This window comes from Podarcis tiliguerta (genome assembly GCF_965153285.1).
Source record: "Podarcis tiliguerta genome assembly, chromosome: 6".
Lineage (NCBI taxonomy): Eukaryota > Metazoa > Chordata > Lepidosauria > Squamata > Lacertidae > Podarcis > Podarcis tiliguerta.
In genome coordinates, this window is record NC_139539.1 from 15,727,579 (window position 1) to 15,751,614 (window position 24,036).

Sequence of the window (24,036 nt, forward strand, 5' to 3'; positions counted from 1 at the left end):
AATCCTGGGGCTTGCCATCTTTTCGTCCAATCCCTGGAATGGGACTCGGGCCGGCAAGCCTTCGGGGAGCAGGCGGATGAGAGTTGAGGGTCTGTGACTCAGCTCCAATGCCTCCCCGACTTGCTTTCCCCCGCACTGTCTTTCGGTGGTGCCCGGAAGTCAGTTCTGTCCCCAGGAAGGGGGACAGATAGTCTTAACCAATGCCTAAACAACCACTCACTGTTTGTATTTGAATAAAGTTGTGGCCAAAATCATGCCAAAAATTACGTGTCTGTTGTGAGTTATTTGGGGGGTGGATTGGGGACCTCGACACGCAACCCCCACCCAACCTTCCAATGATCCCTGTTTTCTGCAGATTGGTACATCTTTCAATCTTTATTATTATTATTATGGCCACAGATCAGTAACTAAGTTGCAGTCAAACAAATGCGATTTGCGATTTGCAGTTAACAGAGCAGCAAAAGAGTGTTAGGAATTAGCAGCACACCATAAAGAAGGACTAAGTAATGTGTGTGTGTTGTCACTCTTAGAATGCATCGCTGAGTGTTGGTTTGGTGGGTAGAGAGATTTAACCATCCCTGGGGCTGACGCACAGAATGGGGCCACTTGGTTAGTGATTTCAAAGTGAAAAAAGGACGGAGTTGTAAAAGTTATCTACCGTACCTGGGAATTTGTAAAATGGGTGTGATACATAAGGAATGAATGTCCTCGTAATAGAAGCAGTATAGTAATATAAGCGCTTTGGTGAATATGTGAAGGATATTCCTTGGCGAAGGATGCTTTTTAGAGTGATTCTTCAGATTTCATTTTTCTCTAAGAATGAGCTGAATGTGTGTTCAGCTTTGGGGGAAAAGAGACAAAGAGGAGATGCAGATAGGGTGTCTATGTTCGTTGAGTGCTTTTGCCAAACGTATTGCTCTGCTAAACTTTATACCACATCAGTGAGGCTGAGGGGGTGGAGTGTCTTGTCCTCTGGGCAGCCCAGGACCTCCATACACACTGCCCAGCCTCATGCCCCAGGGAGGTCACTTTGGTGCTGCTAACATAGTGGTTTGACTGGAAGAGCACTCCATTGTCTCTCAAGACAGACAGGTGCCAACAATTAAATACAAAGAACTGGGGGGGGCGGAGAGAGAACACAGAGGGCAGAGGGAATTGTGTGTTCTTTCCCAGCAACTGCTCCCCACATCTTCAAGTATGTCCTTGCAGGGCTGTCTTACTCATAGGTGCGAAGGGTGCAGAGCACCCGGGCGTGGGGCTCTCAGGGAGTCCAGGAAATAGCCCGCCCATCGGCCAGAGTGCCACGGTGGGCTCTTTTGCTGTAGGTGGCTCTGTGCTGCGAGCTCGGGGGCGACTGAGCCAGTGAGATGCTGAGGCGGCTGGCCGGCTCCACTTTCCTTCACGCCTGGGACTGGGCAATCGGGGACGGACAGATGCCGGGTGGATCTTTGCACCCTGGGGCCGCATATGCTGAAGACAGCTCTGTGTCCCTGCCACTCTTTGTGAAGCAGGGTATTCAGAGTCTAGACTTAATGGTCTCCCTCTTTTAGATTGCAATGCATATTGCTTCACTTCAGAACGAGGTAAGCCAGCCTAGCTGCATTTGGAGTCCTTTCTGTTAAAGGGCCCCTGGACATCTGCCCTCAAATCCTTCTCTGATGGTGCAAGTGAAGGTACTAGACTGAATCAAGCATTTGCATCTGGCTAATATCCTTCCATGCAAGCTGAGGTTCTTGCCTTAGGTAGAGCAAGAGGCTGGAAAATTTCAAAGGAAATAACACTTCAAAATGATAAATCGATGCATATTTATCACAAGAAAACAGGATAAGGAAGCAGCAGACAGAATCAATCTCTATTCGGTCACTAACTTAAATAAATATGTTATGGTGACTAAGTGATGAAGAGAATGTTTGTCTTGATTATTATCATCAATAAAAAGATACATTTTCTCAGTCTTTTTTTTTAAAAAAAAAACCAAACGGCTGCGCATCTTAATTTGAGGAGAGGCTGTTGGCTCTTCACTAGGGAGAAAAGACTGGCCGTGAAAAATACCTCACCAAGAAAAATCACTGTTTCCCCCGCAGATTGATCTGAGCACCGAGACAATTTTTAACATAGAGAAAGGGATAATCAAAAAACAGTTCCCGTTTCCCCAAGTCAAATCCTGCGCATACAGCGAAGGAAGACGTTTCAGAATTAACTTCCATGGACGCCAGGACTATATACTGGAAGCAGCATCGGTGGATGATAAAAATAAGGTAAGTGATGTTGAAACGCTCCCAGCAATTCCATTTAGTCTGGCTGCTAACCAGAAGGTTGGTGGTTCAAGCCCACCCAGGGACGGTTGTGGGTAGGATTCCTGCAGAGCATTGGACTAGATGATCCTTTTTTCTTTTCTTTTTTAGTATAGAGTTGGGGTCTCTTCCAACTCTACAATTCCACGATTCTATGAACCCTGCTTCTTCCAATGTTTGCTTTGCAGATAACACATCTCCTGAGTAAGATTATACAGACTAACGCCTGCAGAGGGCTGGCAGAACCTTGCTGTGGTGAGCCTGAAAAATGTGATGTGATCCACGAAGGAATTTTGGATCTACAGCTAGAGACGCCAAAGTCCATTAAATGGGTGAAGTACGAAACTTAGAGATAACTGAAGTTAAGGACAGTGCCTTATTTACAGTGCACTCCTATGCATGTTTGCTTGCAAGTGAGTCCCATTAAACGCTCAAGAAAGGGCTCATTCACATTTCTGCTTGCCCTATCCCTAGAAAGCATGGGCCCAAGCAGTTTTCTGCTTATCGCATGCTTTCAAGGCATGGGTCCCAGCAGTTTTGTCTTTGCCCTGCTGTTTCCCCCTGGAAAACCTGCTCTCTAGTGCTAAATCGGAACAAACACCAATCTTTGGAAAACCCGATTCAGCACTGAAGGTTGGGCTTCCCTGGGGGAAAACAGTGGGGCAGATGAAGGTGTGGATAATCCCTAAGTTTCTTTAGGACTCCGGCCTCAGTTAATTAATTTACTGAGAATGTTTTAAAACCCCATTTAAATTAATAAAATTCCCAAGGTGGCTTGCAGTTTTTTAAAAAAATCAAAATCAAATACCATTAAAACACTCCTTTTAAACAACAGTGTTAAAATAATAATGAGAACATATAAAAGAATAAATCACATTGATAAACTGGGATAAAATGCCAATATTAATTAGTGAATATGTTTTCGTTATAGGGAAGACTGTGACCAAGTGACATGAGTGCCTGTGGTCCAACTGCTAAACACTGATGGGTAACTTTGGGCTCCCCAAACACCCTTTTTATTGTGCACCATGATGCTTTATGCTCATGATGCTACCGGGGGTCACAAATGACCCTGCTTTCAGTGCTATTTGCAACTGCAAAAGTTTTTGGGTGGTCACACTGCTTCATTTCCAATTTGTGCATAACCTGTAACTTCCTGCTGAAATTCTGTATCCTTTTATACCACAGATGTTCTGGGGTTTTGTTTTGTTTTTGTCCTGGTATCAGAGACAATGTGCATGTCTCAATGCAAGTTGCTGGGAACTGTGGGGAGCACAAGTGGGGAGAGGGATATTTCATTCATGTCCTACTTGCGGGCTTTCCATAGGCACTTGGTAAGCCACTGCAAGAAGAGCATGTGAGACTAGATGGACCTTTGTCTCAAGCCAGTATTAAGCAGCATTATACACTGTTGATTGGGAATATAATAAGATCTGCCGAAATGTAGTTGGCCACTAAGCAGAGAATGCGAACGGCTGAATAAAGCTTGGCATGTTGTGAACGTGTCAAAGATTACTGAGATAGTAAGACTGAGAGGACGGCATAAGCCGGAGCAGCCTGAAAGTACATGATCCATCAGTTATATGAAAAGTAAATACAACTCAATATAGTTTGATGCATTTTCATTGCTGAAATAAGCTCAGGGGGACATAGATAAATGGCTAAGCATAATTTCCTTAAGAGATGAGAATAAGAAATCTAGGGTGGCAGTCAACGCAGAGCAGAGCAGCTGGAATCAATGGGCCTAACATAGTCATGTCCATTCATTTCAATGGCCCTGCTTTGAGTAAAGCCCTCCATAAAGTTGAACATCATATACTGTGTACACATATGGCAGTAGTTGTAATTTATTATTATTTTATGTTTTCCCTCTTTTCTTTGTCTAGGTGTACATTTATATTCCCTTAATAACATAAAAGGAGCATTTGGGGAGATTACTTTTTAAAATCTATAGCAATGCCATCAATATAAATTGTAAGAAAACAAAAATAATCCCCACAAAAGGGCTTCCCTCCCTCACCAGGAGGATTTCTGACTTCCCTAATAGAAAGTGCATTTGTCGTACACAGGGAAGAATTCAGTATAACTCTATGGCAATCGTTCTGTTGGCACCAGAGTTACAGCCTGCCAGACCAAATGACCCCAGTCTCCTTCCCCAACATGCTGTTCTCTGGACACACTTGAGCTACTTTTTTTGGGGGGGGGGGCACAGGGTAGAATGGGTGGGGGGAGTGTGGAAAAGCCCAATTGTGTTAGTGAAGCTCCTTGCACGGGGGCTTCCGCTAGAAGGACTTGCTACCTTAATTTGGCCCATAATCCCGTTTGGCTTTTTATAACAAAGTCATTGTGCAGCGAAGCAGCGACCTTGGGTGCTTCCAAATGTTTCTTAATTGTGGGATGAGAATGCAATATTTTTCACAGCATCCATGTAGCACCACTGGCATCAAAATGCCCACTCCCCTTCGTGTGGATTTACCCTTTCTGGTTGAATATATAATATGATAAACAGCAACAATATTATGTGCTGGAAGCGATCCATTTGCAATATCTCACCTTGGTTAAAGCCCCATCTAGAAGCACGCTTCGTGTGATTAGCGGTGATGAATAATCTTATAGTGTCTGAAAAGCAGAGGACACAATAGACCTATTGTCGTGTTCAGTTTCTCACATGAGTGGGAGAGTGAGTCTATATCTGCTGGCCTCTCTTTCTCCATCACATCCCTGTTTCCCAGCCCAGCTGCCCTCCATGTGTTTGAGAAGAAGGGAGTTATGTAGCTCCCTGTGTGGTGTAGCACCCTGGTTGCACAGGGTTCTACATTTACACGAATCCTACATACATACAGCAGGCTCTTCATTTATTTATCACATTTATATCCCAGATTTCCTCTAAGAAGCTCAGAGTGGCAAGCACGATTCTGATTCTTACAGCAATCCCGTGAGGTAGATTAAGTTGGGAGACAGTGGCTGGTCCAAGGTGAGCTTCATGACTTGAGTGGAGGCTTGAATCCTGGTCCTCCAGGTCCTAGTCAAATGCTCTAACCACTGTACAACAATTCTCTCCCCACACATGGATGGCCATGAGAACACAATGGATTTTTGTTGTTCACCTTGTGGAGCAAAGCCCAAGTTTGCTTCCTTCATCAAAGCAACTGTTTGTTAAACAGTGAACAATTAAGCTGCAAGTTCTGTGTGAAAGGAATTCGAATGCAATAAGACGGCCAGCTCTGTTCAACAATACAGAGAACTCTGACTCTGCACACAGATGTAGAGATAATGGATGCTTTCAGTTAGGAGTGGTAGCCAAAATGACTTGAATTCTTTATCTTTCAGCCAAGCTTTCAGGAGAGACACTAAATAAATCAGAACTAAACACAAAGGGTTGTATCTAATGCTAATTGCATTCAGACTAGACCCATTGAAAATAATGATCATGACTAACTTTGGCCTATTAATTTTTGTGGGTTTACTTACTTAATGCTTAATAATGCTTAGCTGGATAGAACCCACACAATCAGTAGTCAACTGGAGTCCTCTTGATGCTCCAGTGTTTGCCCCACACTGGAGTGGGGGCTTGCCAATCCACTCGAGCCCTAGACTTCATATCCATCTGTAGTGACAGGGCCTTCCTACATGCAGAGCATCCCATGTAATCCAGAACTCTGCATGATTGTGAGTCTGAGTTATGTGCAAGGATGTCAGAGATGTTCACTTATGTGTTCCATTTCCAGAATAGAAATACAGAAATACAATCAGTATCCATGGTGGTTGTTTTCAGTCTGCAAATGGTGCTTAATTGATGACTCACTGAAATGAATTGTGTGAAATAACATAATTTATTACTTAAAATTGTAAAATTCTGCCATGGTGGACAGCAAGATGAACAACTTTTCTTTGTTTTTGAGAGCCAGTGTGGTGTAGTGGTTAAGAGCGGTAGTCTCGTAATCTGGGGAACCGGGTTTGTGTCTCCGCTCTGCCACATGCAGCTGCTGGGTGACCTTGGGTTAGTCACACTTCTTTGAAGTCTCCCAGCCCCACTCACCTCACAGAGTGTTTGTTGTGGGGGAGGAAGGGAAAGGAGATTGTTAGTCGCTTTGAGACTCCTTAAAGGGAGTAAAAGGTGGGATATCAAATCCAAACTCCTCCTCCTCCTCCTCCTCCTCCTCCTCCTCCTCCTCTTCTTCTTCTTCTTCAGAAGTCAGACTGCAGTGGAATGGAAGCAGCGCTGCATGTGACGAACACGGGTCTTAATGAAAACAAATTATTTCTGCTTCTGCAGTTGAACTCCCCCCTCTTCCCCGTATGCCCCCACAATCTGTTCTTGGGGTTCCCTCAACCCTCTGGAGCAGATCTGAGGAGGGGGTAGGGGTGGGGGAGGAGAAGCAGGGAAAGTTCAGTAACTTGATGGGACAAGTTAATTTGCTACCACCCATTATTTCATTAATTTATGAATCGCCTTCCCATGAGTCTCAAGGTGAGTTACAACACAACTGAAAAGAGTTTTAAAACCAGTACAAAATATAACAATTAAGAGAGGTTTAAAGCATAATAATAATAATAATAATAATAATAATAATAATAATAAACAATGCAGCCACTTAAAGCAAAGAAGGGCAGAGTAGATCAGATGGGAGCTATCTTGAGTGTTATCTTTTAATGTAGGGATGGGGAACCTGTGCCACACTGTATATTGTTGGACAGCAGCTTCCATCAACACTAGCCAGTATGGCCAAGGGTGAGGGTTGATGGGAGTTGTAGTCCAACAACCTCTGGATAACTAGAGGCTCCCCATCCCTAGGTTATACCATAACCAGGGAGCTGTCATTGAGAAGACCCCTCCCCACTGTTAATAGCCAGTATAAGAGTACAGTTAACCATTTCAAGAAAGACAGATTTGGAGATAACTGAACACAGCTACTCTATTTTCGGGCTAGGTAACCTATAGCTATTTAGATGTTGCTGGGCTACAACTTTTGTCATCCCTGACTATAAGCTGGCAGATAATGGAAGAGTGTACCTTTGGGGGTAAAGTAAAACCATCAGAGACCCACAGTGTCTGCTGGTGGGCTGCAGGTCCCCAGGTTTGTGCATCAAAGACAATGTCTTGCAATATCTCTTCTTCATTTTCAGTCTGATGCCTATCCCTGAATTTCTATCCTGAAGTTCTTTTAAAAAACAAACCTCTTATTAATTACAGTGTTCATTTCAATTAGAAAAACAGAGTTCACTTAATAAATTTAATTGAGGAAGCACAGAGCATTATTGCCCTGTATTAGTGAAACCCTGAACACTTCAAATGTTTCGGATGCCATTAAGACAGACTAGCAATTCACAAACCCTTTTAACCTAATAAATACAAAGCATAGAGCACCAAGATACATCAAAACACTGTAAATGTTTTAGGCTCCATTAATGAGGGATCTTTTAACCTCCTAAGTTGATTCGCAAGCCATAAAACAATAAGGTCCTTCGCAAATCCTTTTAAAAGAAATTATTTTCACCAGTATGAAATGTGTATTTTTGCATTGAATCAAAGGATCTACATGTACCTAACTACCTGAGTTTGCCAGCACCTTTTCTTTTCTTTTTCTTTTTTTGTCCTCTAGACACTTTGTTCAGCTGAGCGAACGGGAGCTGAGCTTACATTGCATCGACCAATGCCAGATGGAGACGGTGGCTCCTGTAGCAAAAACAATTAACTTGTCAAGTGGAGATGCAGTTGTCAGCGAGGAGGATGGTTCTGGCACCTTCATGCTTCGAACAAAGGAAGCCAAGTACTTGTAAGTGTACCTAATACAGCGGAAACAAATGTAATAATAATAATAATAATAATAATAATAATAATAATAATATATTATTTATACCCCACTCAGCCAAAAGGGTCTAAGTCAAGGTTGCACAAGTGGTACAAACCATGCTAAATGATGCTAGTGAGCTTTGCGTAATGTTCTGTTGTGGATGCTGTGTAGGGAGGAAGAGAAACACACACACACACACACACACACCATACATTCTAAGCACTATGATACCACTTTAAACAGTCATGGCTTCCTCTGTAGAATTCTGGGATCTGTAGTTTGTTAAGGGTGCTGAGAGTTGTTAGGAACTCACAGAGCTACAATATGCAGATATTCCTGGGAAGAGAGATTGACTGTTAAACCAGTCTAGAAATTATAGCTCTGTAAGGGGGAAGAGGAGACAGTGAGATGTCGGTGAAACAAAGCTGTGGGGAGTCATTCATGAAGCCGTTTCCTCCTTGAATTGTTTCACTTATGTTTGATCACCTTTTCTTGCCAGCTGTAGTCCTCACACACATCAGTTACCACACATTGTGACATCCATATACATGTACACCCAAATTCAATAGGCTCTAATATTACCCTGGAGATTGTGTGAAAGAGCTGAAGGCTTGGGAATAAATGAATTGTTAGAAGTTTTGCTTTCTTAGTTTCCCTAAAAGTAAAGCTAGGCATGTCAGATTAGTCACTTGAATCCAGATACACAATTTCTACATTGAATATATGATTGGATGTGTATGTTTCATTTCTAAAATAAGAGGTGCTAAGTTTTCATCACTTGGGAAAGACACTCTGCACATGCTCAAAAGCATGTTAATGTGCTGGACATATTTCAGTTCCAGTTCCTAGTGGCTAGCCAAGTTGATGTATCTCAATGTCGAAAGCATTCTGTTCCTTGCTCACAAACCAAAGAAGGATTAATTAGTAAATTGGCTCACGTGAAAAATCTAAATGCTGGAGACAGTGTTGAGCTGTAGCTGTGTCTTCGCAGACTGTAGAAATGTTCCATTTGACCCCAGAGGCCACAAAATTATACGGAAATTGTTCACCTGAGTCAATATGTTGCAATATATATCTTTATATCTCAGCACTCTTGTTTCCTTCAAAGTCTGAGCAATTAAGTCAGCCTGAAAAGGTCAGAGTCAGCACTGCTGGCCTTCTTGACAAGTAAAACTGTCTGTAACATCAATGGGCATGAAACAGAAATGGTTGTGGTTGTGCTTATTGGCATTTCATGTGCACTATTTTGGGTTCACAGACTCACCGTTTTTGAATTGTAGATTCCAAATACCCTTTACTGTCCAGAACAACAAACTAGAGGACATTACCAAGCTCCGAAATGAGTGGATGCTGCTCATAGACAGATACTGCTCATTGCCAAAGGCAGAATCCCTGACTCAGGGGAATGCCTCAGATGCGGTGTGTGAGGAAGCTCACTGTTTAAATGAAGGGAAGATGGAACAGCCCATCTCTTTCGGTTTGGAATCTCCTACGGCTCCAGAGGCTGTGACTTTAGCCCATACTCTCCAGGAGAACCGTCCTTTGGTTTCAGCATTGGGTCAGCTTCCTGGAAGAACGGCAGGTGGGAAAGCCCCGCCTCCTTTTCCCAAGTTGTCCAGCCAGCCTCCAACATCAACAAGAACAAAAGCATTCCACTGGGAAGTAGTTCCTCAGGAAAAGGTCTGAAATTATATTTTGCATAGAACAGGGCGCATAAAATCCATGAGTGTTTGATTCTCTGTTGTTGCAAGCTGTCATCATCATAATCATAATGTGGTTTAACACGAGATTGTTCATCCTTCTACAGAATAGAAATGCTGTCCATGTAGGAATTTAGCAACAAAATAGAGAAAGCAAGTAGTACCAGGGTGACCACTGAGGTTCTTTCCAGATGTTTTGGACCAAGCCTCCCATTGTTTCTCAGTATGGGAGTATGGGAGAAAGCATCCACACCTGGAGGGCACCGTTGGTTACCCTTATAGTACATACACCATGTCCCCCTCACATGCCCATTCAGATAATCCTGACAACACAAGTGATGTAAGCCTCCTTGCAAAGGAGAATATTGTGATCATGGTAGGCATTTCATGGAATTAAATTGGCGTGTGGGGAACCTATCCTTGCTGTCTTGAGTTCCTTAGGAGGTAAAACGGGCAAGAGACGAACACCATTGGTTAATAAATAAATGTTGTGAATAATCTATAACCATAGTCCCTATCCTCTTAGAGGAGGGCTGAACAGAAGCAGCCAGCATTCCATAGATCACGTGACAGGTGGGTGGATCTGGCTACCTGCTAATCAGCTGATGGCATCGGTTGCCAGGAAATGGTAACTTCAATATACAGCTGCAAGATTCTTCCTTTGCTTCCTTTACTTGAAATGCAAAGAAACACAGCCTGAATTCACGAAGTCAAACCGCAGCTGCAAATATTCTACCCCTGCAACTATGGCTTGAATTGCAATGGAATTTTCATTTGAATTCAAGTCAGGTCTGCAAAAGAAGAATCAGTGGTCCATTTAGAGTGAACTCCTGATTCTCCCTTTTGAATAGGGTGCTTTTCCAAGTCATGCTTTTACCTGTCCCATAGCTGAAGTCATCTGATGCTGGGTGATGGACAAGTGGCTGTGGCTTGGCTGACATGGCCCTTGGGCCAAGTGGGAATAACTTGTGGGCCTAATTAGGACCATAGGCCAGGGGTTCCCCACCACTGTCCTAGACGTAATGACTCATGATTCACAATCACCCTCTACCCCATTGAGGGATGTGGTAGCACCAAGCCACAGAGCGGTCATGATCCTATATTGTGAGTCAAGCTCTTTTATGGCCTATTTAGATGGAATCTCCACCCTGCCCCCTGCCCACATACAGTCCCCTGGTAATCATTTAGTTGGAAGAATACAGTGAAAAACACTATGATGGAATTCAAGTTCTACAAGGATTCCTCAAGAAGAATCCCCAAGCTCTTAGCCCCATGGGAATCTATTGTCTTTTTATTGTTGCGACTGTCCATAAAAGAATGTCATGACTACTATTTACACATCACAGGGTGACCTCAGGAAGAAGGTACTTGCAGTTCCTAGGACTCCTCCTATATGCTCATTTAGGTGTTACAATACCCAGTCATGGGATCCTACTTGGATGTCCTATAAGATAATTATACCTCACCAAATCCCATTTTTTTTGAATCATGGAATTCTCTAGTCTTGGGCTTCTAGGCTAATTATTAGCCAAGTTTGGTCTCCACTCATAATTAGTTTAGCCCCAGTTTCAAAACCGGCATATAACACTTCCATGGTTGACCCCTTCCATTTCTGGCTGAAACTTACCTGGCAGCAGTGGTAAGGAGGGCTGTTGCAACCTTCATTAGGCCATTATTAAGTGACAAGACTGGTGGGAAATGTTGTTTCTATGGCCTTTGAGGTCCTCACAAATATCCTGGAAACTACAGTTCACCAGAAAGCAGCTACCAAATGATACATAGGGTATCTATAATTCTCAGGGTTCCTGGTGCTTTTGCTGCATTAAGGCTACATTTCACCATTGCAGGTATGCTTTTTTCAGGGATGGGGGAATGTGTATGAGGAGTACGAAGGGTCTGCAGGACTCATCCTATTCCCTAGTGGTTGGAGGATGTGTTGGGAGTGGGGATACTTCTCATTGCCTTGTGTGTTTATAAAAGCATCACTGAAAATATGACGAAACCTGGAGCTTGGAATATGTGAGCTTAAAATGAACTAATTTTGGACATGAGCTGAACTGCGTGCAAAGCAGCTTGCATTAGGTAAGCTCATTCCAAATCAAGCCTTGGGAACTTGCCCGTCCTAATTATAGAGATGCCATGACATATTTACTTACAGCTTTTTAATATTTTTAGATAGAGAAATCAATCTGGACATCCTGCCACCTGGGCCAGAAAACCATAGATGTGGCTCGGCTTCACAACCAGTTTCGTATTCAAGAAGTGGTGGGAACTCATGGCAATGAGCCTCTCCAGACACAACAAATTATGCTAAACCCAAAAGTTGCGCATAACTTCAGTAAGTGTGAAAATGTCACTTGCTTACTAGGAGTAGCCCCTTACTCGTGAGTCCTAACATTTTTAAGAGGCTCAGAAGGAAATGCTGCGGAATTTCAATGGAATTTCAATAGTTATAAGAAGAGCAGTCCATCAAATGTTATCCTGTGATCACAAAATCATTGACATAAGAACATAAGGAGAGACCTCTTTATCAGGCCAAAGATCTAATATTCTGTTCTCCTAGTGATCAAACAGATGTCTGTGGGAAGCCCACAATCAGTTCATGAGGGCAATAGCTCTCCTGTAACAGATGTGGTCAGGTGGCTGTTGCAGTTGCTCGAGAGTAACCAGGCAGGACTCCGACCTGTGTTTTACAGGCTTTATTTTGATGCAAACTATTTACAGTGAAGAGCCCCAAAGCTCATGTCTGGCTCAATTGCTAGCAGAATCCGGGAGTGGTCTTTTTTTGGACCCCCCCCCAACATGAGAGTTTCGTTACCCCCAAACGTCTCCTCCCCTCTCTGTGCCTCAAACTACTGTGCAAGATGTGCGATGGCAAGGATGTGTTTCCCTCCTGTCCGGCTTTCCCAGAAGGCTCCCACCAGCATCCTCTGGTCCTTCCACCTCTTCCCCACTGGAGGTGGGGCTTTCCTCCTCCCCGAAAGAGGAACTGCTTCGCAAGATTTTCGGAGGCTCCCTGTAACACACCTGCCCTTCTATTTCTCACCTCTGAGCCGATGGCAGTTCCCTGACAACTGTCTTTGATCCTGAGGTAGTACACAACCATTGTGACAAGTAGTCATTGATGGCCTTACCCTCCATTTCTAATCCTCAATTTAAGCCGTCCAAGTTGGTGGTCATAACTACATTTAGTGGTAGCAACTTATGTAGTTTAGCTGTGTGCTGTGTCAATGAGTGCTTTGTTGTTGTCCTGAATCTCTTGCCATTCAGCTTCATCTGCTGACCCTGAGTTAGGAAGCTGCTTTCTACTGAGTCAGACATTAGTCCATCTAGCTGTCTACACTGACTGGCCAAGTCTCCACAATTTCAGACAAAGGTCACCCCCTGCCTTTTCTGGACATGCCAGGGATTGAATCTGGGACCTTCAGCATGCAAAGTAGATGCTCTACCGCTGAGCTTTGGTCCTTCCCTCAAGTACCAATGGATGAGTCTGTCAACATCAGTTTCTCCTTTTTCCAGTTTTTAGTTCTCCATATTTCTCCATCAAATTGTGATTTTTAAAAATTTAATTTTTAATTTTAAAAAATCCACATGAAAATTTGTAGACATTTTGTATTCAGTTTTGACAAATATGCATATTTTTGTAAGCAAATTTCTCCCATATATTACACTTTTACCTGTTATTTTCACTGCTGTGTGCTTTTTAATGCATGCAGGCGCACTTACATTTTCTGGTTAGTCAACTGTACTGCAAAATTCAGAGAAGTGCAAAATTCAGAGAAATACAAATTTCAAAGGATAGTTCGTGTGTAAGCTTGAAAACTGCACCTTAGGTAGTTTCTCATTAAAATACAAACAAAACCAAGTTTCTCCCCCATGCCTACTCAAAAGTAAGCTAAACGCAGCCAAAACAGTTCACCCTGCCCTTTATAATTACTCTAAATTTTCCTTTTCTCTTTGATAATTTTTGAATGCATTTCCCCTCTCAGTATTGGAACATGGTCAAGAAGAAATGGGGGATAAAATTTTGGCACAACACTCTAAGTGTATGTGTGCTTTATAGTACTTCCCAGGATCCTTTGTAACTCTTGAGGCAGCTGCGCAAGGAGCCTCCAGCAAGCACAATTGGAAATCCTTTATGTGAAGTACAAACCTGTGAAGGGTGTAATCATTATGTTAATTGGGACACCTGGGCTGGGAAATTATTGCATCCATTGACTGACACTAAAGTGGTGGTGGTGGGGAAGTACATGTTAAGATGTTGTTAGTGAGGATAAAGACATCTTTAAACAGTGCTTTTTAATCCTCCAAATTAGTCTTGTTTCTTCCAGGAAACCACTCTTTTCTACTACGCAAATTGGGCAAGCCCCTGCTTTTAGCAAACTTACAACTCAAAACATGCTTGGGGAAAAACTGGACAAATTCAGGTGTGGGTAATTCAAGAAGGGTATCACTTTTCATTCAGAGGCATTGTACCCCTGTTTACTTGATGCTTTGATGACATGACAGTGAGAGTGATTGTCACCTTTCCACCTTGTTTGTGAGCTCCCAGGGGGAGTTGAGTGGTCACTCTGGAGAACAAAACAGTGGGCTCCGTAAACTCAATCCCAGAATCAGCAGCACAATTTTTGTATTCTTAACTAAAATAATTTTCAAAGTAAGGTTTTGAGTGCCATCAGGAGACACTCTCTTGATTTATTCTTCTGACTAATGGATTGACTGCACTTCAATCAAATACATCCATATGGATACATCGATGCCATTCGTACTAGAATGCTAGGATACTATTTGTACAAGATATTAGAGCACTGACTCATCTTAGCTTTTAGTGGGCACAAGCACAAGCTAATTCTGTGGGCTGAACAACAGTATAAATGTCCCAGTGTTCTTTCTCTGCTTCCTCCCCCCCCCCCCGGCTCCCCTGTGCATTTATCTACAAGTAATCAAAGAACCATTCTCCCCCTCCAGACATTTTTCTTAAAAGTTTCCGCATAAAGCCAAGCCAGCTGAAAGAAAAATTATACATTATACATGAAGACAGTGGTGGACTTAGCATTGAGCAGATTACAGCACTAAGAAGGTAACCTTTTGGATAGAATTCTTTATTTATGATAGATATTACTTTTTGAAAACAGCATCATTTTGGGCAAATGAAAGGAGAAGCGAAAGGATGTGTTTACTGAAGCACCTGATGTACCTAGCTCCTTGCATTGGAAATTAGGGATGTAACTTAAAAAAAATACATATGCTCTATTACTCATTGTTCTCTGGAGGAACCGTAAGCCACCTTGCTGCTTGTAATGCTGAGCTTTAAGCAAAGTGAGCAACAAAACAATTCAATCCAGTTGAGCCAAATGGCTTGGATTTAAAATAAATTAATCCCATGCTTGACATGATTATGGGCCACCCGTTTGCATTATTTCCCCCAACCCATCCAGAGACAGCTTGAAATAACTTTCCACAGTGCCTTAGGGACATAGGAAGCCGTCTTCTCCTGAGTTAGAACATTGGGTCCATCTAACTCAGAATTGTCCACACCGATTGGTAACAGCTCTCCAGGGTTCCAGGCAGAGGACATTTCTACCTGGAGATGCTGGGGAATGAATCTGTGGTTTCTGCATGCGAAGCAGTTGCTCTAGCACTCAGCTATGGCCCTTCCCTGTAATGTGGTTCACCTCTCTCCACTTGCTTTGTGTGCTTGGACTGGGAAGATTCCATGGTGCTGCTTTGCAGACTATCCGAGGCAGATGAAAGAGGCATGTGGATTTACAGTGGTGCCTTCTGGGTGATGCTAGACTCCAACTCCTGCCAGCATAGCCAGAGGTCAGGGATGATGGGAGTTGAAATACAACAGCATCTGAAGAGCACTATGGTGGGTACCCCTGTACTACCGTACCTACTCTGGCAGTCACAAGGGGAAGGGAGAATACAGAGACTGCTAAAAGAACTCTCTGCGTGTCAGAACAAGTTTGTGTTGCTTGGTCTAAATAAATAGGGAGGTTTGATTGGTGCCAACTCTCTGTATTCTGAGTGCCAAGCAAAGGGCTATTTATTCAACAAGACATTGTTTTAAACTCTGACATTTAACTGTGCTTTTATCTGCTACGTTTATGTTTGTATTGCATTATGGTGGGTATTGTGGCTTTTAAGTTTTGTAAACAGTGCAGGCACAATTTGACTATGAGGCAGCCTAGAAATGCATTACATCAAACAAACAAATGAACACTGCTAGAATTTGTTCCACCTGTGGGAAAGCCCAGTGAAACAGTTCTAGCTGTTGTTGTTTTCCCAATCTGAATGTGGGCAGAAGAGGAAAAATAGACATATGGAATGTAGTTAATTATTCAAGATGGCAGTGGTTAATGGATTTGAAACAAGCCAATACAAAAATGCTGTATTTTCCCCCAATTAATTAAAATGGGCAAACATTCATTGTTGTTTACTCTGGTTTAGCACACAAATGAGCCCATGTTTGTAAGTATTCTGTTGAAATTGTTACCATTGTCTACAAAATGCCCATATTTGACACTGATGTCTTGGAACCAGGAATGCTAATTTGTATCGATTTCCCATAGATACCAGCCCACCGCGAAAGATATAGAAATGTACACGTCGTTCAAAGGGTCTCCTTCAGAACTGCATCTGGTGGATCAATTTATGCTAGAAGTAAGAAGTATACCTATGGTTTAAGTTGTGGGTTTGTACATGCCATATTGTCTGCTTCTTGCTCTCTGTTGATTTTATGCTGAGTTTAAAACTTGGGACAATGCAACTCATCGAACTTTCTTGGAACAAAGAAATCCTTTGCAGCAGCTGGGTTGCTTTATTTATTCAAACATCCTTATCTGTCTCCTTAACACAGAAGACTGTGCAAAAGACACAGTGTTAGATTATTAGAATTAAGTTCAAACTGAAACGTTAAAAAAGCATTTCTAAAATATTTCATTTGTGTTTTTTAAAGTACAGAACAGCAGTTGTGTGACTTAAGGTCAATGCATTGTTGAAGATGCATGTCTAGTTGATATGCCCCAAGGTGGGAGCTTTTACCTAGGGTTATACCGAGGGACATGGGTGGCGCTGTGGGTTAAAGCCTCAGCACCTAGGACTTGCCGATCGAAAGGTCGGTGGTTCGAATCCCCGCGGCGGGGTGCGCTCCCATCGTTCGGTCCCAGCGCCTGCCAACCTAGCAGTTCGAAAGCACCCTCGGGTGCAAGTAGATAAATAGGGACCGCTTACCAGCGGGAAGGTAAACGGCGTTCCGTGTGCTGCGCTGGCTCGCCAGATGCAGCTTGTCACGCTGGCCACATGACCCGGAAGTGTCTGCGGACAGCGCTGGCTCCTGGCCTTTAGAGTGAGATGAGCGCACAACCCTTGAGTCTGGCAAGACTGGCCCGTACAGGCAAGGGTACCTTTACCTTTATAGTTCAATATGGATATGTCTGGTCCCAGGTTCAGCCTCATCTTTGCTGGTGCTATGCCAAAACGTGTCCCCAAATTTCTCAAAACTTTTCTTCCACTGCAAAAGAGGCTGCCTCATTCTCAGGACACTTTAGAATTTTTTTAAACATTTTGTGGCTGTGGAATCGAGCTTTCGTTATTGTTTCAAGGTAGCTGTGGGTAGAATGGGCATACATGCATTTTTCCTTTCCATTTCTCCAGCACTTTGTAGTCTCTTGGCTCTATATGGGCAAAGCTCTGTCATCTTACTCTGAGTAAGCTGACCATTGAGCAGACTTCAGGGGTTTTCAGGAAACACTCAGGAAGGCTGCAGAGTGCAGCCACTGGAGAATTAAACTGAAGACTGAATGAACGGGCACTCACAAATGCTGCTTCACTACCTTGTGAATGGGTGCCTTGAAAGTGAGAGAAATTCAACAACAACCCTGTAGCTCATGCATGGGAATTCCACCAATTTCCCTCTCCCTTTCCATTTTGATCATTTTTGAGCACAATTTTCTCATGAATTGACGAGGTGGTGTCAAATGAATACATTCCATTGGAGCAAGGATTTATGTTTGCTCAGTGGAACTTCCCTTCATCCCCTTCCTCCATGCATACTCCAAACTCTCTTCAAATCTGCTTCAGAGGGTTGTGGGAACCCCTAGAACAGATTTAACAAGGCAGCTTAAAATTTTCTTATGTAGGACAACAGGAATCTTTTTCTGAGTTTCCTTTCCTTTATGCAGATGTGTAAAATACCTAATTTATGCAAGAAACTTGACCTCTTGCATTCCATTCGTGAACTACCAGAATCCATGGCTGAACTGCGGCCAGTAAGTATCATACCTTGATTTCTGTGGGTAAGAATATTATATTTGTTTGTGTGTGTGCCTTAAATAAATTTAAACATTGAGCTTGCTGTAATCCTATCCATACTTACGTTGGATAAAGTCCCTTTGTACTCAGGGGACTGGGGTGAATCTGTCAAACTTGCTTTCTCTTGGTGTTTTTGTCCCCCCCCCCCCAGTCGTAAGTCCACATTAGCACATCAGTTTGGATATGCTAAATCGAATTTATCATTAAGGGAACCAAATGCATGTTATAGCCAAACATAAACAGGCAAATATAAAATAAACAGAAGAATTGTACATTTCAATACAGTGGTGCCCCGCAAGACGAATGCCTCGCAAGACGGAAAACCCGCTAGACGAAAGGGTTTTCCGTTTTGGAGGTGCTTCGCAGGACGAATTTCTCTATGGGCTTGCTTCGCAAGACGAAAATGTCTTGCGATTCCTGGGGTTTTTCCCCCACTCCCCACCCCCTTTTTCTAAGGCACTAAGCTGCTAATAGCCTTTTAGCAGCTAATCCGCTAATCCCTTAAGCCTTTAATAGCCGGTAATAGCCGCTAAACTGCTAATAGCGCTAATCCGTTAATCCGCTAATGGGCTTGCTTTGCAAGACAAAAAAACCGCTAGACGAAGAGACTCACGGAACGGATTATTTTTGTCTTGCGAGGCACCACTGTACCTTCTTTTGTATATGTTACTTGGCTGGAGAACTGCATTGCAAGCTTTGGAGAAGCACACATTTTGAGGGATGGCTGTATTTTGGTTTGCATTTTGTTCTAGGAAGTGAGAATTAGGTAGGTTCACCTTTAAATTTGAACTAAACTGAATTCCTGCCCCCCCCCGCCATCCTTACTCCTGAGTCAACATGCTTAGGGATGCACTATAAAGCACCAGATGCCCTCCATGTCAATTTTAAAAGCCGGCGTGTCTATCTATGTATGTGTGTGAGCAGAGATTTTCCTTGGAAAAAGCAACTCACCCGTCATGTCGTTGACATTCATATTGTAATAATGCGGGCAGCCTGATGTATAAGTTGTCATTTCACTGCATTATTCAAAAGAAATGTGGGGAAAGGTTTTGATGATCTATGTGTTGCTCCTGGATTTGATAGCCAAGAGAGTCATAACTAGCATGAAAGTAAATTTGAGATCGTCTAGATTTTGAAATACAATATGCGCTACCTGCTGGGGTATCTAAAATAGCCTTGGGCAAGTCAAAACCTGAGAGAGTTCATTAGCGGAAATAGCACCTCCAGAAGGTAATACCTCATGAACGATGACACAGTCCATGCCAATCAACACAGCTGATACCTTGTAGATATTGTTTGAGATTTAATTTTCGAGATATTTGTCATTCTTGTTTACCTATGGAAACACAGTCTAGGTGCCCAAGCAATACATCCAACATTGACTGTTTTGTTTTACATAATAATGAAAATCTGGTTTGGGGCTCAAGGTGTCCACAGTCTCAAAAAGACTGCCAATCATCCAGTTTGAAGAGGCTGCAGGGAGGGAGCTGAACTTAACCTGAACCACAAAGGCTGGTTCAAAGAACCTCCTGCATTGTGTCAATTGCAACTAAGCATCAATGCTAAAACCTCTCTGGAGCCTTGAACCTGAACTAGAGCCAATTGCTCCCAGATACTGGTTGAAAATAACAGCTCTCTGTTGGGTGCTCCCAATGTCATTCTATTTTTGGAAAAGCAGGTATGGGGCACTGGTTTTGATTGGGGTCACAGCATGAGGAGAGAGACACTTTTCCCCACACCATAGCCCTGGTCCAGATTACATACACCCCTTATTTAATTGGAGCTGCTATTACTTGTGGATGGGAAAATATGAAAAATTAATTTTTAAAGTCCACATGTTTCTCCCTCTATGGCTAATAGCAGCTCTAGGGAGGCAATCCTTCTTTAATTAATGAGCTCAATATAAGGAAGGGTGAAAAATATACATCCATATTGGGAGAGACAAAAGAAACAAAGAAAAACCCAACAAGATCTGAACAAGTTAAAATTGCACATCCTTTTTTCATTATGGAAATCAGTTTTGAAAGAGCACACTGGGGTCAAAATAAGAATGAGTTGGGATTATTGACAAGTGTGCACTGGGAGAGTAAGAGAGAGTAACCTTTTGCACCCTGTTTTTGCCCTACTGTGTAGTTGCAGAAGCAGTGATTTGCACAAACCCTCCATAGGGAGACACCTGTGTTCTGGGTGCAGGGGGACATATGATTATGCACACAAGTGGCAGATAAGACAAGCCACTGCCTGTATTGAATATTCAGGCTGCTATTTCTTCCTGCTGATTTTTGAAACTAACAGTGTATCTCTTTGAGAACACAAAGCATGAAATGACTGGCATATTACCTGCCAATAATGTGTCAAGGGCCATCAAAGGCTGCTACTTCTAAGCAAAAGCAGCTTTGCACAGGGATAACATGAAGTGGAAAAGTTGCAGCAATGGTGGCATATTAACCCTTTCCTTGCCTGTTGGTTTTCTGCTCAGAGTTGCCCTTTCACAGCTCTTATTCTGCCTGTGAGGTCCAAAAAGCAGACTTTTTCTTCACAGATCCCTCAATCTGTGTCTGTCACCCTACAGAGGAGGGAAGGGGAGGGAAGATTAGGAACATAGAAGCAGCACAAAGAGTCCAGTTACCCCTTCTCACCACTTTTACTGCTCCAAATTGCCCTTTCTGAAGCTGCTATTGTATGTAATTACTTTCCAAGTCAAGTGTAGCCAACATGTTGCCCACAGGACTAACAGAAAAGCAGCCTTGCAGACAAATGGGGAGGCCTGTGGGGCAATCTTGGCCTACCAGTTTCCTCGCCTGTTATAGCACAAAAGTGCTTCTCCACATAGCAATAAACGTATTAATATTTGGGAAGCATTGCAGGAACAACTAATAATTGCGAGCCAGCGTGGTGTAATGGTTAAGAGTGGTAGACTCATAATCTGGGGAACCGGGTTTGTGTCTCCGCTTCTCCACATGCAGCTGCTGGGTGACCTTGGGCCAGTCACACTTCTCTGAAGTTTCTCAGCCCCACTCACCTCACAGAGGGTTTGTTGTTGAGACTCTTTCGGGTAGTGATAAAGCTGGATATCAAATCCAAACTCTTCTTAATAAAGTGGTCCAAGTATAAATCTACCACTAATCCATTATTATTGCATCAGTGACATGTTGCACAATGTGCCCACAAGCGAATGCCGGAGATCCCTGCCATTACAGTGCGTGAGAATGTAGCAATCTTGACTATGAAGTCTTCATGGCAGATCCCTACAGAGGCCCCTTTTATGGCTTGAGATTCCCATGGTCTAGATTAATTCCTGACTGACCAGAAACAATGCAGAGAGCCCCATTTAGTCACCCTTGACAATTTAATCAAACGATGCCTCCTTGTGTTCCAGCTCATAAACCAGAAGATCAGGGCATGCAAACAGCTGCAGGACAACCCGAGATTTGTTGCTGTGCTGGAATATATCTTAGCCATTGGGAACTACTTAAATGAAAATGCTGGGAGAGAGAAGGCCAAAGGCTTTCAGCTGTCTTCTCTGGCTAAAGTAAGTGGTTTTGTTGGGGAAAGGCTTGGATTGTAGGAGAGTACAATTTCCCTTAAAAATAGTGTTTAAATCTCTCTCTTTTTCTCCTGAGTGCAGATAAATAATACAGCAATGTCATTCCCTTCAGATGAATGTTTTCTAGATGCTCCAAACCCCTCTAAGAAATGCTGAGACTCAGTGCAAACTACTCTGGCAAAGTCCAGACCCTCCAAGTGTCCTTATTTTCCAGGGACACGCCCAGATCTACAGAAGCTGCCTCAGTTTCTGATTTGATCCCGGAACGTCCTGCTTTTCCTTAGGACATCTCTATTTTCACCAGAGAAATATTGGAGGGTTATGTGACCCCTGAACCAAGAAGATAAGTAACTATACAACCTTTAGGAGACATCTGAAGGCAGCCCTGTATAGAGAAGTTTTTTAATGTTTAATGCCTAATTACACACACACACACACACACACACACATATAGACATATATATATATACACACACACACCATATTTACTCGAGTCTAATGTACCATCGAATCTAATGCTCACCTCAATTTTCAGACCCTTGAAACCAAAAAAAGTATTTGCTGGTGAATGTAAATGTGCCATCAAATCTAATGCGCACCCTAATTTTCACAATGTAATTTGGCCCAGAAAGGTGAGCACAGTTTTAGATTCGAGTAAATACAGTATATTGGAAGCTGCCCAGAATGGTGGCTTCCATCTGGTAGTCTCCACATTGCAGGAATATCATTTAAAATGTGTGGACATCTGCAAATAACAAAATTTTGTCCGAAACAGAAATTAATGAACAACAGTTTCTGGCCAGAATTATGATGCAATAGGATATGCCCATGTAAAAGTGACTTTTTTGGTTGTATTATCTGTGATCCATTTGCAGGACTGATGATTTGCCTTTGAAAATGTTGGCAATAAGAGCAGTTTCCTTTGCCTCAAACTCTGTGTTTGGCTACTCCTACTACTGACTGCATATTCTCTAGGCAGCCTTGAACCTTTAAGCATATTATCAAATTCTGCCACATCTCTAAATAGAAGTGGAAGTTATTTCCCCCCACCATGGCACTTCCCAGGGATTTCAGTATATTGAGTGAATGATTTATGATGCATGCGACAATTCAGAGCCCCAATTTGGATGTTTGCCTTTTTTTATATTTCTGCTGAACTACCACATTTATCATTATGAAAAATATCTACAAAACCTTACTGTGCCAGACGACATCTTTCTCCATCCCACTACGGAGACTTAAAGCATTGTTTTACATGAACTATTCTTACTGTTTTACACTGGAGTGTGAAACCTTTTGTCACTGTCTAGGAAATATATATGTCCCATTTTCAGTGTTAAAATCGTCCAGTGTGTTACTCCCAAGACCACATTACCTGCTTTCCTTTTTGTACATGGGTGTACAGCTATTTTTGCCAGTCAAGCCCCCTTCAGACATTTTCTCTCTCTGTATTTAAAGCATATGTGAGGGAGCAGCACCCTCAACACCTCCATCCCTGCTGGCAACACCTTAATACATTCAAGTTTTCTGCGGAAGATCTGAGAACCTGTGAAGCATCAGTAGTCAACTTGATGCCCTCCAGATATTGTTGTTCTCCAGCTTTCATCAGCCTCAGCCAGCATGGCCAAAGGTCGGGTGCAGAGAACTGAAGTTATTCTATTTTGGGAGGGTGCCATGTTGCCAACTGGTGTGGAGGAATAATTTCTGGAGGGGGCTTCTGTCTCTCTAGTGCATGAGCCCCCCCCCCCAATGGAGGAATGAGACAAATACCAAGGTTATTGTATCTATTTAAAATATAAAACCTTCAGAAGAATTGTTCCCAGGAGTAATATTTACTCAGCAGAGAGGACCCCCTTGGTCCAGTCACACTTCTTGAAGTCTCTCAGCCCCACTCACCTCACAGAGTGTTTGTTGTGGGGGAGGAAGGGAAAGGAGAATGTTAGCCGCTTTGAGACTCCTTAAAGGGAGTGAAAGGCGGGATATCAAATCCAAACTCTTCTTCTTCTTCTTCTTCCCCTGCCCTCAGAAGCTTGGTGTGTGTGGCAGCCTGGCAGAGGGCTTTCTTCAACCTTTAAAAGGTTTCTCAGAGCAGCTCAAAAGTGATAAGAACATCCCCCCAAAAGCCCAAAATAGCAGAGTAGTGTAAAATAAACTTTAAAACAGAGGCAATGTTAAAGCAGAACCCAAAAACAAAATTTATAAGTCAAATAAAAAGGTCTTCATTTGGCACCAAAAATACATCAATGTCAACACCAGGCATAGAATCCAATGTGGTGCTAAGTCTCTGTTTTTGTCAGTGGAAGCATTTCACAATGCGATGTTCCCCCCTCCTCCTGTGCCCCCTAAATTTAAGGGTTTCCCTAACCTCCTGGAGTGGGTTTGGG

General features: G+C 42.8%; 1 protein-coding gene across 3 annotated transcripts in view; it reads left to right on the top strand.

Annotated features, from left to right (window-relative positions):
• Positions 1-24,036, top strand: part of LOC310680319 — a 70,956-nt gene that overhangs the window by 31,703 nt on the left and 15,217 nt on the right. For all 3 annotated transcript variants that reach the window (XM_083446871.1, XM_083446873.1, XM_083446872.1), the window contains 9 exons: positions 2,085-2,258; positions 2,483-2,631; positions 7,898-8,071; positions 9,370-9,769; positions 11,965-12,127; positions 14,758-14,869; positions 16,365-16,455; positions 17,976-18,062; positions 21,485-21,637. In XM_083446871.1, coding sequence (XP_083302997.1) covers positions 2,085-2,258; positions 2,483-2,631; positions 7,898-8,071; positions 9,370-9,769; positions 11,965-12,127; positions 14,758-14,869; positions 16,365-16,455; positions 17,976-18,062; positions 21,485-21,637 — 1,503 coding nt within the window. The remainder of the gene's footprint in view (positions 1-2,084; positions 2,259-2,482; positions 2,632-7,897; positions 8,072-9,369; positions 9,770-11,964; positions 12,128-14,757; positions 14,870-16,364; positions 16,456-17,975; positions 18,063-21,484; positions 21,638-24,036) is intronic.